Genomic DNA, 18896 nt, shown 5'->3' with positions numbered 1-18896 from the left:
GAGTAATTGCACTTTAATTAGGAAGCAGAACACAAAACCAGCAAAATAAAAAAATAACTGCAGATGTATTTAATCAGTCACTAATATTTTTGTTTAATCACCATACCCCATTATGTACTGAGGGCAGATTATAATGTACAAAAAAAATGCGAAACCAAATAAAAACATTCAAATGTCTCAAAAGCACGGGAATGATTTGCTCCAGTTAAGCCGTAATTGAAACATAACGAGTTTGATAAATGAGATAAAACATGCAAACCGCCAGTATCATCATTCGATGCTTCTCTTAATGCTTTTTTATTTTCATACAGATATTGGATGGTTTTTCTAATCTATGGATGGATGCATGTAGCTGCAGCCTCCTAGATGACATCAGTCTCTCCCCTGTCCTCCCTCTGGAGACTCCTCCCATTGAAGCTATTGTTTATTGGGGCTGCTGATGCAGCTGTTTCTCCCCGTGTGTGTGTGTGTGTGTGTGTGTGTGTGTGAGAGAGAGAGATTGAGAGCAAGTAGGTGGGTGGGAATAGAAGTGCATGAGATCACTGGTGAGCAGCGAGCAGTCCCCAGCGCCATGTGGAAATCCACAAAGATGACTTCCTCTGAAACTAATTAATCGACGCCACAAGCCCATTACGCTCGGTTAAAACAATTAGCATCTGCACGTTGCGTGGGGGAAGCATTGTCTTCTCAGGCGAGAAAGGGGCATCACGCTGGGATATAAATGCCTGCGTGCGTGATCGAGCCAACGCTCCCCATTCGAATCAGTGGAGCCGAGCGCCATATGAAGCAGATGTGCGTCTAGGATCTATAGAACTAGTTTCAACACGAGCAGACGCATAGGGGAGAGGACACGCCCTGTGGAAACAGAGGTGGATTTAAATGACAAAGCCTGTTTTTGGCTTGGCGACTTGGTGCGTTGAGCTTGCTGCGTTCTTTGAAATGAGGGGAAACATACGTTTTCCCGCTAACCCATAAACGCTCATCTCCTGGAGTCCACTCCACTCACTCCAGCCAGATAATAGCCGGCTCCTCCTAACCCCTATTAGTGGCTCAGTCAAACGATCCATCCATTCCCATTGAGTGTCGACCACATGGAAAGGCCCATTTCTTCCCTGTTGTGCTGAAATGAAGGCGACGCGGACCGCTTGACAGGGTAATTACTTTTAATGAAATAATACAGCCATTGTAGACAGCAATTAAAAGTCGCTCTCACTCCACTCATTAGAGGAACTTACAGTTTACTTTCATTCCTCTGTTTTCTAATGATCCGAAGGCAGGCCTGTTAAAATCGAAAGGCTGCAGCGTGTTAACCCCCGGGGACCGGCCCTTAGGTCCTGTTGACTGCGAGAGCACACAAACAAAGAGAGGATGAGAGAATAAAGAATAGAAGAGAAGGAGGCTCTATAAACAGAGAGAAAGGTAGAAATAATCAACTAAACTCTTCACAAGACTCGAAGGAGCAAGTTTCCCCGAGGTGATCGCGGAGGTGTCGGGGTCCGCGTCTCAAGACGACATCAAAACACCGTCCGACGCCGCTCTTCTCTTTGTGTCGAAACAGGCGAGCAAACTTACATCATAAACACTGCCACGTAATCACAGATCAAGAACTTTTACGAATACTGTGATTTCATTTCGTAAAGTACCGATAGACGCGCAGAGACGCGTTGCAGCGGCAGCAGCTACGAGTTCTCTTTTCAAACCACGCCAGCGAGCTTCAAGAAGTGTTTGCTGAGCTAACAAATGCAAATTGACCACCATTTCCTCACAAAAGTAACATTTCCATATTGCCTTAATGGTTTTTCTTTCTCCGGTCGTCGTCCTCATGAATTTAGTCAGCGAGGCTTTCTAACTCCATCTCTTCTCTGCTCTTCTCTTTTTCTTTTCTCTCTGCAGCAATTTGGAAAGATTTTAGATGTGGAGATTATCTTTAATGAGCGAGGATCCAAGGTAAGTGAACTAGAACGCCAGCTGCTTCATTACCATGTACTTCTTCTGTTTCCTAATGATGGCATTAGTGTAGTGTGTACATTGGCTGAGAGTAGTGGTCTCTAAGCCTGGTCCTGGAGAGCTGCATCCACTGCCTTCCTGTCTCTCTCTCCCTATTGTTTTTGTTGTTTGTTGCAGCTCTCCCCCAAGTTGTGAATCATTAGCCCTGTCAATCAATTCATTATTGAGCTGTTTCACATTTCACTTAATCCAGCAACAGGCTGCAGGTCCTCCAGCATATGGAATTGAAACTGCTTGTTTAGAGACGGGGGTCCTCTTTGAAGCCTGGGCATTGATTGAAAAGGTCCTACATTATTCAGGTTTATCATTTTGTTTCAGACCGGATGAAAAACAAAGTTCTTTGTGATATTTACCAAATAAATGTAGTTTAGTTAAAATGAATTTGAAGGCTAATACCACGTTTATGAAAATACACGCCTGGAGAAGAACCTGCAGATCGAAACGCTGCCTCCAAGAGAATTGAATTATTAAAGTGAAGCTTAAGATTGTGTAGACGTTCCCCTTCTTTCTTACATCTATTACTTTTAACACACTTGTCCAACTTTGGGCAAAAAGAGCTTCATCTATTGGCCACAAGTTATTTTAAAGAAACTGGTTGGGGTGAGGACTGGCGGTGTTTGTCGGCTCTTTGACTTCTGTGGCACTCGGGTCGCAGCTTGCTGGTTTGTGCCGAGGTTGAACGTCTTTAAAAGAAGGATACAAACTTTATTCTAAAAGAAAAAAAACACCTCTGCAATACATCGGGCCATTATCTTTTTTCTAATTTTAATGTATTCAGACATTCTCATTGAGATTAAAATCTGTTTTTCAAGGGAGAACAAAAACATTAACAGGAACACAATGAGCAGGCGGAAACAAAAGAACACAATAAACAAGGAATTAATAAAAACAGCAGCAAGAAACATCAGATAATAAAGCTTTAGGAGCTCTAAGGGGAACGTCGGTCTCCGGTTTGAGGTTAGTTTGCAGTACCTGAAACCTTTTTTACCCAGAGTAGTGCATGGGAATGTTTAATTAGATTTAAGTGTGATAAATAATAAAACTGATGAAGGGTTTAATTGCCGGAGTGCTGATGGGCCCGCAGAACAATACTGAATATCTCGATTGTCTAAGACGGGCTGTGGACGTTTGTGTTTACGAGTTGGTTTGATGTTGAATAGAAATCTTTAATTGAGTGTTTTTATTGTGTGTGACTGCCTGTGCTTAACATGCACAGTAGGCTAATAGGCTACATTAACTAACTTAACTGTTGTAAGTTATATTAAAAATACTAAAATTTGAAGCTTTTGCCCCTGATGACTTACAATGATAGAAACACTCGTCATTAGAAATGTGTAGATTCAAGTTTACTGACAGGTGGCTGGATAATAGAGATTACTCTGTGTGTTTTAGGAAACTAGTAGAAAAATTAAACATTTTGTTTGTTTGTGTTTCTTAAACACAACTTAATACTATAATTGTATCCTACTTTACATTTGTATAGTTACACATTAACAACCTATGGATTTAATTTAACAGTTAGTACCATTTAAAGTCTAGGACAGGTAGAGTCATATACCAAGGTGGAGAATGCCACACAGTTGGTAGGCATTTTAAAGGAGGCTGCAGTAATTGCAAAACATCATTAGAAGACTGAATCAGTAACTCTGCAGGAACAGGATTGGGGCATATATCACAGTATCATCAGCAAAGAAGTTTATAGTGAGAGGAAATAAAGTGCAAAACAACTAAAAAAGGCCACAAACCAAAACCCTTATTTAAGATGTTTTTGAAAGGAAACATGACTTAAAGGGAAGTAAATACTACTGCTGGGGACTATTTTCAGCTGCAGACCTGGTGCTCAGGTGACAATCTCCAGTAGCAGAGCAGTGTATGTGTAAGCAGTGGGTCTTTGCGGTGACTCTGTGATGTGTTTTTAATAATTCATGGACGGCAAAGGGATATACAAGGAAGCACGATACTTTAGTTTTGTCTTTTTGTACAATTTGCCGACAAAGAAAAACGCAGAATGCAGACAGCAGTGTTCTTAAAGGTCACCCGTGCAGAAAATAAGAAATACTGCTTATAATTCAAGCTGCGCCTCCTTAAACAACATTGTGAACTTGCACACCTTGGATCATTTCTACATTTGTCTCAAAGATAATTTGTACTCGTAAACACGCCAACCAGCCGCCAGAAAAATGGCCACAGCGTTGATGCGTTACTGCAGTATCAGTCTCCCAACCAGGACAGGTGAAGCCTGCGGAGGTGTGAGCAGCCGAGAGCTACTCATCCAGCTGTTCATTTAATAGAGTGTACTAAGCTCCACAGCTTTCCATTCATAAAGGCGACAGGCTCCCTGGCTGGGTGTTGAGGCATGAATGCTATTGATTCCCATTCATACCTGGGAGTACTTTGGGCTCGTATACAGGCGTGCAGGGAGCCCCGGAACCAGGCGACGCTGCTGCACTCAGCCCCTTCTGCCAGACAAGATTGAGCACCGGATAAACCGGTCTCCTCCGCCCGTAACAAGCATTTATTGTTTGTGCCCTACAAAGCCATTACCCATGATGCCTCTCTCCCTCTTGCACTCTGTGTGCTATATAATGAACCTACCAGGCCATTAATAAACAATCTATTTCCTATGAAGCTTTGGCAATTTGCATTCAATATGTTTGTCTCCTTTGAAAAATGGTGGCTCCACTCTGTGCTCTTGTAAGCTAATTATTTGTGCATGATAAAAAAAAGATAGAGGGGGTAACCACAGTCGGGTGAATGTCCAAAGGATTAATTTTGCCCTCAATTCCTTTTTTGAATTTATTTCTTTATCTCTCTTTCCCCAAGGACAGGTCGCGTGTTATTTATGCTAGAAATAGCAGCCCGGAGATCCTGCGTATGCATACAAGATCACTCCGCTCGCCATCTCTCACATGTATTACATCCTCAAGCAATTATCAGGCAGCGCCGGCCATGCTCTCTCTCCCTCAGCCTATACCTCTATAAGTATATATAGAAACCACAGGAATGGGACTTGTTTGGCCAGAATATCTTAATGCTTGCGCTATAGAGAGTCCAGTATCCCAGTCCACATAACTCAAGGAAGTGACAAACCCCCCAGGGGAGGCAGGCAGAGTGAGTTTGGAGAGGTTGGGTATATTTTGGTCGGGGTTTAAAGTCAATATCGGAGCTCTTCTCTATCACAGACGAGCATATTTGCAATGACACCATTCACTTTTTTTTTTTTTTGTTGCATCAATGAGCCGGTGTAATTTCGCCTCCATAAAATGGCCCACCTATTAGTGCAGTGAATAAGAAACAGCCAGAGATCAAGTTAACGTGTCTGTTCAGAGAATTCATCCTCACTCCTTGTGCCGTTGCCCACGCCTTCAAAGGGAGACGGCGGCTGTGCCGCTGAAGTTGTGTAGATAATTATACGACTATTATGGCAGCCGCTGCTTCCTGACATTCACCCATGGCACCGGTGCTGTGCTGTTTAATTGGGTAAAGCAGGCAGGTTTGTTGGTGTTGTTGTGTGAGGTCACGTCACCGTTATCCTCTTCTCCTCGGATCTCTCTGTTTGCTGTTTCCTGACGCCTCACTAACTGCCTCTAATTAATCTGGCTGCTTACAACTCGACTCTGCTGCTCACCTACTCCTGTCTTCTCACCTCTCTCTCCCTTTTCTCCTCCCTTCCCTTTTCTTCCTCCTCTGTGTGTGTGTCCATCTTTTCCTTCTCCTTTGTCTCTCTACCAATGGCTAATGTGGTGCTCTCAGGGCTTTGGGTTTGTAACTTTTGAAACAAGCACAGATGCTGATCGTGCACGGGAGAAACTAAACGGTACAATCGTAGAGGGACGCAAAATAGAGGTGCTTTCATTTTTCCCTTTATTCTCATCTTCTCTTCTGCCTGCCTGCTGCCTTCTCAACTTACCCATAAACCTCTGCATAAGCATGCGGCTGCTCTGTCTGTGCGTGTGGTGCCTGAATGTATGCATGCGTGACGGTGCGTTTAAATCCTTCTCGGCAGAATGCGGGATCCATACACGTCAACACCAGTTGTCCATCATTACCTGACAACGCAGAGTGAATGCATGCCATCAGTCGTGCATTCCCCTATCGCCACCGTTTAGTGTTGCCTGCTCTAATTCTGTTTTTGTTTACGACGAGCCGAGCCCGCACTCGGCCGTTCCCATCAGGTCAATAGAAGAAAATCAAAGCACTGTCTGTGTTTTGCTTTTGGAATCCATTTGTTTATCCAACCAATTCTGAGGATGCTTCTTTTTATTATTATTATTATTATTATTATTATTATTCATACCTGTGGGTAATTGGTGCATGCTTTCCCTCTCTTTCCAGTAATATAATCATCTGTAAGAAAATTGAAATGATGAATAAATTCATGAAAGGGCGAACCAAAACTCAATCACACTAAAGTGCTACAAACAAATTTACATAATCATTTATTTTATGAATCCGTCTTTATTCATCTTGGTTTGCTGCTCGCTTGTAGCTCGCCGTGGATACGCGGATGGTAAATGTAAAGGTCAGTAATCACAGGCTTTGTGTTTGCTGCTTGGAACAGGTGAACAACGCGACAGCACGAGTGATGACAAACAAAAAAGTGGCCAACCCGTACACGAACGGTGAGTGGCAAACTAAACGATAAGAGTTCGCTCGTAGTCGTCGCTGTGAGTCAAGTTTTTCTTTCGGTCCTCTCGCCAGGCTGGAAGCTGAATCCGGTGGTCGGAGCTGTCTACGGTCCTGAACTGTATGCCGGTAAGAGCCGTTTTCTGTGTTTTTCTCTCCACCTCCCGCTGTACGCATCGCACCGTACCCGAGGCCGCTATCAGCCACCGCCTGTCCCAGTCTGACCCCTGAATTTCTACAATCAGGTTCATCCTGAACCTACTGAACATGAAATTCCCCTCGAATCAAAGTGAATCGGAGAGCGGCTCAGATAAGCAGTGGATGATCCAAGCCTCTCTGAGTGGCTGAGGGAGCCTGAGCCATTGTTTGCGCGGTGTGCAACTGTAACGCTGGAAAAAAAATGATTTCGAGAGCAAGCGCCCCTGCAACTGTTATCAGATTGTGGAGGCTGCTGCTGTGGATGGATTTGCCAAGTGCGCCAGATTGACTTTTACAGAGCTAACCGAATAAAGGAGATTGAGTGAGCGATATTGTTGGCACCTACCCTGTCGAAGGCCGCTATTCCTTCTGGTCTCGGTAATGGAGGAATGAGATGAGCTCAGTGGGGTTTTCCCTATCTCTCTCTGCCTCGACATGCCAGCTTTATTGCTGTATGTTATATGAACCCTTTGCATTTTAATGAGGGGGAAATGGTACTATTTCATTTGGAAGAAGTGCTGAGCACATCGCGCCACTTTAACGGCTTTCCTTTCTGCTCATTAGACTAAAATCTGTTCATTCCCCGGACAGCTTTACGGCGAACCTCTAAATAACTGTCCATGACAGAAAGCAGTCATCTATCATTTTTATTTCATCCCCAACCCCTCGCCCCCTCCGAGCCTCCTCCCTCGCCTCCCACTCCCCCCCTCCCCCCCACCAACATTCCTTTAGTTTCGACATCTCCTGCCGATAATTATTCACACACACAAACGTACGCTCGTCCCTCTCCTTCTTGCACGCTCAGGCACAAAAAACGTGGCGCCTTTTCTCTAAATTGAAAATCGGGACGTTAAGTAAGTCTCAGCTTACGTAAACAATAATTTCACTTGACCCATATCCACGCGCAACGCTAACACCTGCCCTGCTTCTCAGACCAAAGCACTCCAGCACACAGAAATAGATAACCTATGTAGAGCACAGACTCAAATACATGTCCCCTCTTCCATGCACACACTCTCCATTTCTCTCTCTCTCACACACACACTTCCCAAATCATCTCATAAATCAGAGGGAGTGTGGTCCACCACTCCAGGCAGGGGAAGCAGGAGGGGTTGGGTGATTTATTGGCTGCTAATTTTTCAAGTCGTCTTGACATGGCGCTGGAGTTTGCCAAGCCTAAACGACAACATATGCTTGCCAGCTGGGAAGATGGGAAACATAAATAAGAGATACATTTTTGAAACAAAACCTCCCTAATGAGCAGCAAAAGGCTGTTTTAACTCGCTAAAAAACAAACTCTGACCAGCTTGTTGCATTCTTCTTCTACTCTTCCTTTAAAAAAAAAAGAAAAAAATGATGACCACATTCAGGACATTTTCCAAAATCATCACAGCTACAGTTAATATACTTTTGGTGGGAGTAAAATGGGATATAAAGGCGATTAATCACTGTTTATCAGTCCTCATTTCTGTGCAGGAGATCAGTGAAATTGGTAGCCATAAATCCTGGCTCGGTGACAGCGCACTTCGTCTCCATTCGTCCTGGCGCTACAGGTTTATTGTCCTCAAAACCCATTCAGGAGAATGACGGATGAGAGCCTCATACCGGCTCCCCGCTCTTAACCTCTTCCAGGGTAGATTGGCTCCTCCTCTGCGTGGAGGAGGGGGTAGGAGGGTTCTCGGTAGGGTACTGGCAGCCAGCTCCAAACGTGGGTCCGTGTTCTCCGTTGCCACCTAATACCCAAACCTCCCATGGAGCCCTGCTGAAGGGGTTGCAGAGGACAGTGGTGTGGTCCAGAGAAAAAGGAGGCATGGCAGTGGGGTTTCCCAGTCAGATGGAGGGATTGGCAATAGCACATGGCTGTGGCACAAATCATAGTGTGAGGTAGCTGGTAGGCATCCAGTACCAGTGCTCATTTTTATCCTGTGTTAGCGAGCGCTAAACTTTTGTAGAACAAGCCCCAGAATCTGTGCTCCGCTATCCAAATATAGTATGACAAGAGTCTGGCTCCATCCATACAGATGCAGCAAGTAGGCGTGTAGCTAAAAACGGCACAAATGTCGGGACTCTGTTTTACGTTATTTGTTGTTAATGTGACATCATTCGTCAGGGTGAGCGGCACATCCCGTGCATATTGCATTCTCAGCTCATCTTATTGCAATTGGCAAACTTGCGCTGGATGTTTTCAGCACCATGGACAGCTGTCACTCAGAAATCCCTTCGTATGGCTCGGCTCTCCTCAGACTAACGCAAAGAGACTCTTCTCTGCAGCTAATTCCCAGGAAGACAGGAGATGAGTAGCTTTTCATTCACCAGTTCATATTTTTCTGCGACTAAGGTGGAGGTTTCTTTTTTTCTTCTTCTTTTTTGAGGACTCGTGAAAAGCTACCAGCTGTGTAAATGACAGAAAAGAAAGGCTAATTGCCATCTTAACATATGTAGACAGATCCTCTCATTGTTGGAGTGTACTTTAGGGGGATAATTAAGCTCCAGACTCTTGATTAGATTAAGCTGTTTTTTTGGTCCCCAGTGCGTGGATTAAGTGCTCATTGCCCGATGTATTTGAGCAGGAAGTATTAGAGAGATCAACCTTGTGGAAAATCAGATCTTTCTTTATGGGAGCCGGTTATGACCCCATCATTGGCACAGAGCGGGATTACCTCGGGTCCAACTGGCTCTGCAGGTATTGAGCTTCTCTCAAGTTGACACATATGACATACGAGGTGCAGCGTGACCCCGCCGCCCTTCAGCGCATAACTCATATTTTCTCCAGCCCCCCTCCCGGAAAGGGTGTTTGACTTTGGTGGCTAGACCAGGTTTGCGCTCTCATACGCTGTTGCTGTTGTTTCTTTTCATGGGCTTACCAAGGTGTGACAGCGCCTTTGATTTATGGGTTATTATTGAAGCAGTGTAGCCTATCGCCAACTCATTATGAGTTTACATTCACATACATCACCGCATGCATATTGCATACAAATTTTAAAAAAAAGAGAAGGAAGCAATTGGGCTTTGTGGGAGCCCAGAAACAGCGGCGATTTGTTAAGAAGAGGGCAACGCACCTCGAAAACTATCAAGGATTGTTTTTGCCCTTTAGCGGCCGCGCTCAGATGTCCACTGCTCCAAAAAAAGGAGGGACTAATTTAAATGTCAAGGTCAGCGTTATAAATCACCCGGGAGGCAAAGGGGGCACCGTCCCAGTCCAGGCCGTCCACGGGTGTGTTGGCAGCAAAGAAAGCGCCCCGCACATTGGTGGGCGGGTGAGGTGTGGGCGTCACCTGGCCAAATGAGACGCAAAGTTTGAATATGTGTGCGGACCCACTAATGGAGCGTGATGTTAATGGCAGAAGACATTAAACCGGGCTCTCTGTGTTTTTAAAAGCACCACTAATCTGTCTCCCTGTCAGCTTTATTGAAGCAGCGAGGCTAGGGTGAGCATCGTCCATTAGGGTGCTCACTGGTCTCGACCAAATGCAGGGCTGGCGCTGCACACGGCAGAGTACCATCAGGCTGTCACTCCCCAGGCACAAACCCATGTAGCACCGCTTACCTACGAGCTGCCATGGATCTTCATTGTAGTCTAGTTTGTCGGAGATTGTGAGGGACTGGCGGGTCGTCTGAAACAGGCCGGATGCGTGTTATTAACCCGCATTATTTACCCCAGCCGAGGCACCGCGTCACCCCACCAAACCAAATCAGACTCGAGCTCCACGGCTCCCCATCAGAGTGATCTGTGATTGGGGAAAGTGAAGCGGTCCGTGATGAATTCATCCAAAGCGTGTCGCGGAAATGAATAAGGCGAGGAGTAAGGTGAGGAGAGGGTGACGAAGGGGCGTTTCTGGGGGATAAAGAATAACGGGGCTGACTGTGCTGTGATGGACCAGACGTTGGGGGAGGGAGAGAGGGCGAAGACCAGAGGGAAGGGAGCAGTGAGGGAATTACAATTGCTGGAAAAGTAGAGGCCAGCTTAATCATGTCTAGAGATCAGTGTGTTTGTATGCACCTCCACAGCCTGTAATCAGACAGCCAGTGGACCGATTGAAGGTTAAGTGGAGAGCTGACGATCACATCGGCTGTCCTCTAATCTGCGACCGTGGCTATTTTGTCGCACCGTCACACCAACCCTTACTCATCACCCCGAAGCCTTTCACCCCAACTGACCCTTTTCACGTTCAGTGGTAGCCATCAGCAGAGGACAGAGCATGTGGCTGTGCGATTGGCTAAAGATGGTCCCAGATGGGTTTGGAGATGGGGGTCATGCTGAGGTTTGGGACTTGGCTGTCCTGCCCATCTGCTCCATTTCCCCTCGGGGAAGTTCAGAACGTCTAGTCAAGTTGTTCAACAACCTTTACCGCCTGTTCGTCTCCGCCCGACACCGAGAAACGCCCTCTACCTCTACCCCGTCCACCCTCCCGCTGCTCTTTGTTGCTAGCCCATTGTGTCTAAACTATGCAAAAGCCGTGGTGCGAAACTAGTGGTATTGCATCCATTACCTGCCCAGCTTCAAGGCTGCCCCTCACCAGGCATCGGGAAAGGATGCGTACAGCAAATGTGGATCCTTGCTGAGTACGGCACAAAGCAGCGAGCTGGGAAAGGGGAGAGTGCTCGATGAGGCGCACCTAGAAAAGATTAAATCTATTGTTTCCTTGTCTTCCCTATAATGCATTCTGTCATAGGGAAAGCAGTGCCACACGTCTCTCTCTAATGTATTCTGTCATAAGGTAAGCAATGCCAAGTCGAGGATGTTCTCTGAAAGTCATTTTCTCTTCTTCTCGTGTGTGTTTTTGTTCCATAGTAACAGGGTTTCCCTACCCTGCCACAGGCGCTACCGTGGCCTATAGGGGTGCCCACTTGCGGGGACGGGGACGGGCTGTGTACAACACATTCCGCACAGCTCCACCTCCACCACCAATCCCAGCTTACGGAGCGTGAGTACTGACCCTCCGAGGCCCGGTTCGGGTTGCACGATATTTTTGTCTGGTACGATAAGTTTTGTCTTTTCATAGCTGAGAGTTTTAGCTTTTATACACTCTTTCAGACATCAAGACAAAATGTGTGTTGTGGACTGTTCCTCCTGATGCAAAGTAGCACACGACATCATTAGTGTCAGGCCGTAACTGGGCTGATACTGTGTAGTCTGAACACAACGAGCACTTTTTATATAGATAGCTGTCGTTTGGTTAGATTTCACGCTGCAGTATGAATGAAACTGTACCCAAGACTGCTCCGACAGTGCACACGCTGGAGCTGTTCATGCTCCGACTGAATTTATGCCCAAACTTTGCTTTTCTACTCATAATTTAAAAGAAATCTTTCTGTTGCGTCTCAAGACCGTGCCCTCCTGCAGGAAACCCGCTTGTCTAACATAGCCAGGCTGCATTGCTGCTGTAATTTTACATATTTTTTTTATCTGCGCACATGTCTGAAGAGAACTTTGGTATCTGCGGATATACATAACCGAACCCTGCCCGTCCTTACATTTGCACAGCGTGTGTTGACAAAGGAGTAACTGACAAAGTCAAGGTGAGAGCTGCGATAGTGTATTACCAGTCAGATCTCACTGGACTGTGACCGGGGCCCGTGCTGATCTCCTGGCTTTATGCAGGCCTGCCTCGCACTCGTCTCTTATCAGCGCTGGTCTGTGTGGCCGTGGGAGAGGTCTGATGGAGGCTGGCCGCTGCCCCGCCATAGCTGTCTATCTGTGATTAGATCTGGATCTGTCTTAGTGCGGTGGGACTCGCAGCTGAGACTGGAAATCCCACATCCCCGTTCGCCTCCTTCCCACTCGGGGACCCCTTTGCTGCTGATGGCAGCCGGTTGATTTATATAGCCTAGTCATGTGACGCAGCTCCTTCACTGCCTTCTTTTGTCCTCCCTCTCCACCGCCAGCCCTCCTGATAGCAACTGCAGCAACTGGAAAGACAAACAATTTTACCAGAGCAGAAAATTGGACAGGGATGTGAAACCGTTACACCTTTCAGTTTGTGTCATTCATTATTTGTGGTACAGCGAGCTAAAGCTGCTAAGAGCTGACCCCACAGACCTGCAAATGGTCAAAATAGGAAAATTGGCAAAGGCTGAGAGTCGGTGGGGTCGGATGCAGTCCAAATCAACTAACTGTGCTTTCCTGTTTCGCACGTTCACAGGGTGGTGTACCAAGATGGCTTCTACGGTGCAGAGATCTATGTAAGTACAGTTGACTTTTCTTCTAGATGAAACAGAAGTAAAACAGACAAGAAGCCCAGCCCTGGAGACAAAAACGTGATCTCCTCAGCCCCCAGCCTCGCTGCCAAGCCGGCGTCGATTAGGCCTCTGTCTACTGTGCCAAGAAACTCAACAACAAAATTTAAAACCCCCTCAGCTCCTCCCTCCTCTCCCTCTTTTCTTCCTATGATCTCAGACTTTGGCAAAGAGGCAGACCCTGACTCAGTGTCCCATGTCAAGTTTGGTCATTTATTCCTTTAGATTTGTCTGGAGGTTTTTAAGTCCCCCCCCGCCGCCCCGCCAGCTTTCTTTCTTCTTGTTACCTCTCTGGTGTTTTTGCATTCACTCCGAGGGTTTGGCTGGGATATCCCCTGCTTGCCCCAGGGGGTCTGCGCAGGCCTGAGTGGAGCCGGTTCCTCCCAGCCATCAGCAAGTGGGAGATAAGAGAAGCCGCAGATAAAGGGATTAACTGTCCCTCTGGAGCTGTCCGTGCAGGCAGGGTCACATCGGGGGCCGGCCCTGCTGCACCTCGCCCTTGACAGAGAAGAGCGTGGACTCTGTGGAGATAATGCTGAAATTACCACGCTGCCCCACTTTGACACGAGTCCAAACGTTTGCGAGGAATGTAATTTGTCCCTTTGGTTTTTTTTTTTTCCACTGCAGTGAGATGATTGTCTGTGCAGCAGCAGCAATGACAGCTCCTTCTCACTTTCACCCCGACAAAGACCGGTGTCTGGGAATGAAATGCTAAACCCAAGTGATCCATGACTTACACACCGGCCCGCACGATAGGGCCGTATTTCACCGGCTTTTGTTGTAGGGACACCCACCACTGTGGAAGAAACCCGGGCTGTGCTCTGAGCGATGTTGTTTGTCTCTCACGCTCATTTAGCCACCTCCAGCTAAGTCCTACACAGCTATGTCCCCTGACCGAGGCCTGGCCAGGTCGGTCCATCACTCAAAGCGTCAGGCCGGCCCCTGGTGCTTTACTGCCATTAGTTTTGGCAATGGCCACTGCATTGCTTCAGACTGGCTGAGAGTATGTGAAGGTCTCGAGTGACCAAGAGGGAGCCGTCCCACAGCCCTCAGTGTCCTATACAATCATTCAGTGGACACTGGCGTGCTGTCAAAAGCAGCCAGCTGTTCTGTCAAGGCTTCTGCTAATACATTAGCAGAAGGGGGGGGAAACGAATGCATGCACATATAAATGCACATACGTGGCATGCGCTAATGCATATGCATGCGTAGACACACACGGCACACCCACATATTCCCCATGACAAAATAAAAAATGTGCTGCACGGCCGCGTGCAGGATTTGACAATGTGGGAGAGTGATTTATTGTTCCGTGTTTGTTCAGGCTGTTGCTGTAATCAACACATTCCCAAGGCATGACCGTCCCACAGGAAGTCATCCGCTTCAATTGCTGTGACTTCCTGTCCCCTTGGTAAACATCAAGGAGCGGAATTCGATCGCCGTGGCCCCGATTTCGCTTGCACCCGCGACCTCGGCCGACTCACCGTTACTTCGCGATGTCGCTCTGCATCGGACACCCCCCCCTCGAGTTTAAAAATAAATGAAAACATGCATTATTAAAAGCCACCTATCCACCGTATGGACACAGATGGGCACACACTCCACTGGCACTAATAGAAAAACAGTGGGAGAACAGCTTCATTTTTCAAGGAGAGTAATAGCAGCACTCCACAATGAGGTCTTTAATTCCTTCCCCATTCTGGCAAATGAATACAGCGGTCCTGACTCCCCAATGGTCCGACCGTCTTCTGCCTTCTTACTTCTTTTGTGAGCCGGGGGGGTCATGTATAAGGGAAAAAAAGGGGGAGATCTTCAATTACGGAGCAGCGGCGCGCCCTCAATCTAAAAATGGGCCGAATGTGGGGATTTGGCTCACGTTGCCTCCGTGGCTGCGCTTCGGATGAGCCTCCGGTGCGACAATGACTTGCTCCCCCTAAACGCGCTGCCTCTCAGAACATCATTCATTCTCTTGTTGCCACCACCTGCCTAACACACCATATATCAAACAGCACCCTCTGGTGTCTCACGGGGAGGCTGCAGTCGGGGAGTGTGTGAGCAGATGAGCAAACTACTGCGTGGTGACATTTAACCATTAAGGCAATTTGAGGCTGTGTGTGTGCGAGTGGTTGTTTTCTTGCGTCTTTGAGAGCTAACCTTTGTCTGCACAGGTAATCACTGATTAAATATGGTGGTATTTTTTTGTTCTTTTACAGGGTGGCTATGCAGCATACAGATTTGCCCAACCCACCACCACCGCTGCTTACAGTGACAGGTGAGGGTCTCAGATTGTATGAGACTGATTCTCTTGTATGTAATTTGAGGGGTTTTAAAGACAAAAATCTCCATAAAGTTATTAATTAATAGACCCTGTGCACGAGAAAATGCTAACTTCCTGGTTTGAGACCGGATGTAGGGTTGTACATTTCCGGTCAAGATATCCTCCAAAATCATGTCCAAAACTCGAAAACGGAAAGATGGCGTTAAGTTACAAAGAGCAGAAGGTGGGAACACTCACCGCTGTTGTGTCATAAAAAATCGAATGATCAATTTTGACGTTTAAAGAGTTTAGATCGATCAGTTGTTTACATCACTCAACACAAGCAGAACTGCAGCAGAAGACACATCGTCCACATTCAGAAGCACATCTCTGTATAGTGACTGGTCTTATGATTTAAACAGGTGAACAATAGTTAAACCAGATGTTCCCCCGTTATGTCGATATCAGCTCGTCAAGTACACACCTGCACAGCATGTTAACAAACCGTGAAAAAAGCCACACAAAAAATGAACGATTGCTGGTAACGGTTTCTATACATTAGTATGTACGAAGGGTATGTTGTGACTTACTTTCAAAATTACAGCAGTCCCTCGCTATAACGCGGTTCACCTTTCACCTCGCTGTTTCACGGGTTTTTTTTTTTTTTACGTCACATTGTGTCCTGCGTCCTGATCGCTGCAGACGATCTCCTCCATGACGTCTCTCCTGTACAGTACAGAATCGCTGCATCGATCGCTAGCAGTGTGACTCTGGAGTGCAGTGCTGTATGTCCACCAAACGTTTTGCACCGTCAAAAAATAAAATTGGCTCCTTGATTTCACCTATCGCTGGTTATTTTTAGAACGTAACACCCGCGATAAACGAGGGACAGCTGAGAAACATAACATTTGAATCCCTTTTCTCTTTTGCTCTGAGACGCGGGGGAAAAATATCGACAAGTCGATGAACATCATTTACAGATATATTGGGTAAATGCCCGAGACATCTACAGAAATGTAAATCGCCGCTTGATTCATTCATTTGCTTAACTTGTTTTGGACCGGAAATAGCATATGCTAACGTGCACATAGTCTATTGGCTGTAACTGGGAATATTGAGGCTGTTTTGCGTGTTTCCCATAATTCCATAAGACAAGGCTGACTTCATCCATCGTTAGCGTTCACTTCTCAAGTGCTTAAAGAAACAGAAATGCACTGCAGAGCAGGCACAGGCTTCTTTTTTTCTCCACGAGCAGCTGTTGAGAAAATGCTGAATTGAAAGTAAAAACACGGACATGTTTCCCATGTGTCCGACTCGGCTCCCGAGAACTTTTGATTTAAAGCAACAAGTTGATCCCACAGGCTGTGAAACAGGGGAAATTACTGGGAGAAGGAAAAAGGAGTGCGCCTCTAAATATGTCCTCATAAATCTCATAAATGCAGCCATCGCTGTGTCGGAGTAGCAAAGGGTGGGCTTCAGCTTTAAATAATTAGTGTTTTCCCACCAAAAATGATCATATCTACAGGAGACGTGATGGTAGGAGAGCGCGTGTGATGAATGGGGGCTGCTCCGGCAGCATTTTACAATATTCTGTGGAGGGTTATTTTGGGTTTCTTCCTCTCGAGTTATCTTATCTATTAGGCAAACCGCTATATTCTTTTTAGCTCGGAGCTAAAGAGCACACACGCGCACGGAGAAAAAAAGACTAACCTTGTTGGACTCGATGAGAAAAGCAGTGATATATGTCGTGACTCTCCGCTTGTGAGGGGAGAGTGGGTATATCACTGCGGTATTTATTAATGGCCTCGGGTCTGCGGAGGGGAGGTGGGGAGACGGAGAGAGGCAGAGATGGACCAGCGGGAACTCTATCACTTCTGAGTGATGTCACTCTGGTTCAGGTGTGCTCTGTTTGAGGAGGCGTCGCTGATTCATTTCGGCCCCGAAAGCCGTTGTCAGCCGGGATGTGGGCCGGTTTGGGAATCTAATCTGGGAAGGATTGAGCATGTCACTTGTGATAACGTACACCCTGCCTGAGAGCCTGAAGATCATATCGATAATGTAAGATTTATCAGGCCTCGCCGCGGTTCGAATTATGAGCAGCCGCGCTCTGCGAGAGCAGAAATTGGACGGCGGCTTTTTTTCCCTCTCCGAGTGATTTAATTCGTGTTTCTCTTGCCTTTACTTTTCTCTGAGATTTAATATAATTCGCCCCAAGTTGTTTGTTTTGCTTTGTCTGTTTGTTTCCTTTTGAATAAGCGGTCATGCCCACTGGATCAATAAGGGTTTGCTGGTGTTGTCTCAGCCGCACCTTATCAGACTTTACCGTGGAGCCGTCAGCCAATCATAAAAAAAGAGGTCGCCGGGATTGAGGAAGGCGTGTGAAACCCTGCAAAATATGAAACATTTATTATCCGAAAAGCCCACACCGCTCACAGGCTGCATTACCAAAGCCCTTTAAGTAACTAAAGAGAGTTGGTACAGGCGAGGCTGATGAATCAAAGAGGCCTTCACAGGAGCCAGGCACATGGTAGAGACCCTGCTAGCTTCCAGTCGGCTCTGTGACATTGCGCGGGGTGGTTTGACCTGCTGTTCGTCAGCGGCGCCACTCTGGTGAGAGTCATTCTGGAGATGTATTAGCCTTAGAGGGCCTGTGGGGTTCAGTGCTCACTGAAGATAAGAGGACCACGGAGACTTCCCCTGACCATCTCACGGCACGGGCCTCCTCCCCAAGGAGCCGAGACAGCCTTTCCGATTTCACGTCCTGCTCGCTGACCTTGGGTGCCGACGGACTCGACTGGGCCGCGCCATATTTAGATCTTATATAACTCAACGCATCTCGTACGAACGTCGTACGTCTTGTTGTCTCCTTTAGGAGAATTTCCTCCTCTCTCCACTCCTTTTTTTTTTTTTAATTCCTGGTTGATTTGGTGCCCTCAGTCCTTGGCTGGGTGTGCCTTATCTGCTCCTTGCAGACCCTCATTTGCAAGCAAGAGCTAAAAAAAAAAAAAAAAGAAAGTAAATAGAGGAATATGTGAAGTCGAATAAATAAATAAATAAAGCGCACACATCTTGTCCTGTCTCAGAAGGAAATTGGAAGGATTAGTTCCAAACCAGCAACAATGAAAAGACAGGGGCGTGAGCCCAGTGTGCAGCCTCGGTAAACAAGAGCAGGGTGAGAGAGCGAGCCCTCCAGCGCCAACTCTGCTCTGCATCCTTCTTTTTCTGCCTCCCTCCGCTCATTACCTATTCTATCCAGCTAATCAAGATGACAATGAAAAGACAAGTATAATTCACCAACCTTTGAACTCCCCTTTTTGAACCACCTTGTATAAAGCAGGAAGCCCAGGAGGCCGGGGAGGGAAATAATTGATTGCGTTAGAGACTTGAAAGGGTTTACTTGAGGGGTTGAGCATTAAACAAGCATGCATAAATGTTCTTCTCTCCTCGTCAATGATAGATCAATGACCGCGTTCTCTGTCCCCTGTTGTGCAGCTATGGCAGAGTCTATGCAACAGCAGACCCTTATCACCACACGATTGGCCCTGCAGCCACATACAGTGTGGGGACCATG

The 18896-nt window shown here is 46.6% G+C and overlaps 1 protein-coding gene across 16 annotated transcripts in view; it reads left to right on the top strand.

Annotated features, from left to right (window-relative positions):
• LOC120738381 (RNA binding protein fox-1 homolog 3-like) overlaps positions 1-18896 on the top strand; it is a 419925-nt gene that overhangs the window by 385498 nt on the left and 15531 nt on the right. For 15 of the 16 annotated variants that reach the window (XM_040039589.1, XM_040039625.1, XM_040039671.1 and 12 more), the window contains 8 exons: positions 1894-1947; positions 5761-5853; positions 6569-6629; positions 6709-6762; positions 11624-11756; positions 12975-13014; positions 15282-15340; positions 18818-18896. In XM_040039589.1, coding sequence (XP_039895523.1) covers positions 1894-1947; positions 5761-5853; positions 6569-6629; positions 6709-6762; positions 11624-11756; positions 12975-13014; positions 15282-15340; positions 18818-18896 — 573 coding nt within the window. The remainder of the gene's footprint in view (positions 1-1893; positions 1948-5760; positions 5854-6568; positions 6630-6708; positions 6763-11623; positions 11757-12974; positions 13015-15281; positions 15341-18817) is intronic. The other variant, XM_040039601.1, reaches the window with a different exon arrangement.

This window comes from Simochromis diagramma, unplaced genomic scaffold (genome assembly GCF_900408965.1).
Source record: "Simochromis diagramma unplaced genomic scaffold, fSimDia1.1 OVJJ01000321.1, whole genome shotgun sequence".
NCBI lineage: Eukaryota > Metazoa > Chordata > Actinopteri > Cichliformes > Cichlidae > Simochromis > Simochromis diagramma.
This window is presented reverse-complemented; position numbering and strand designations above follow the sequence as displayed.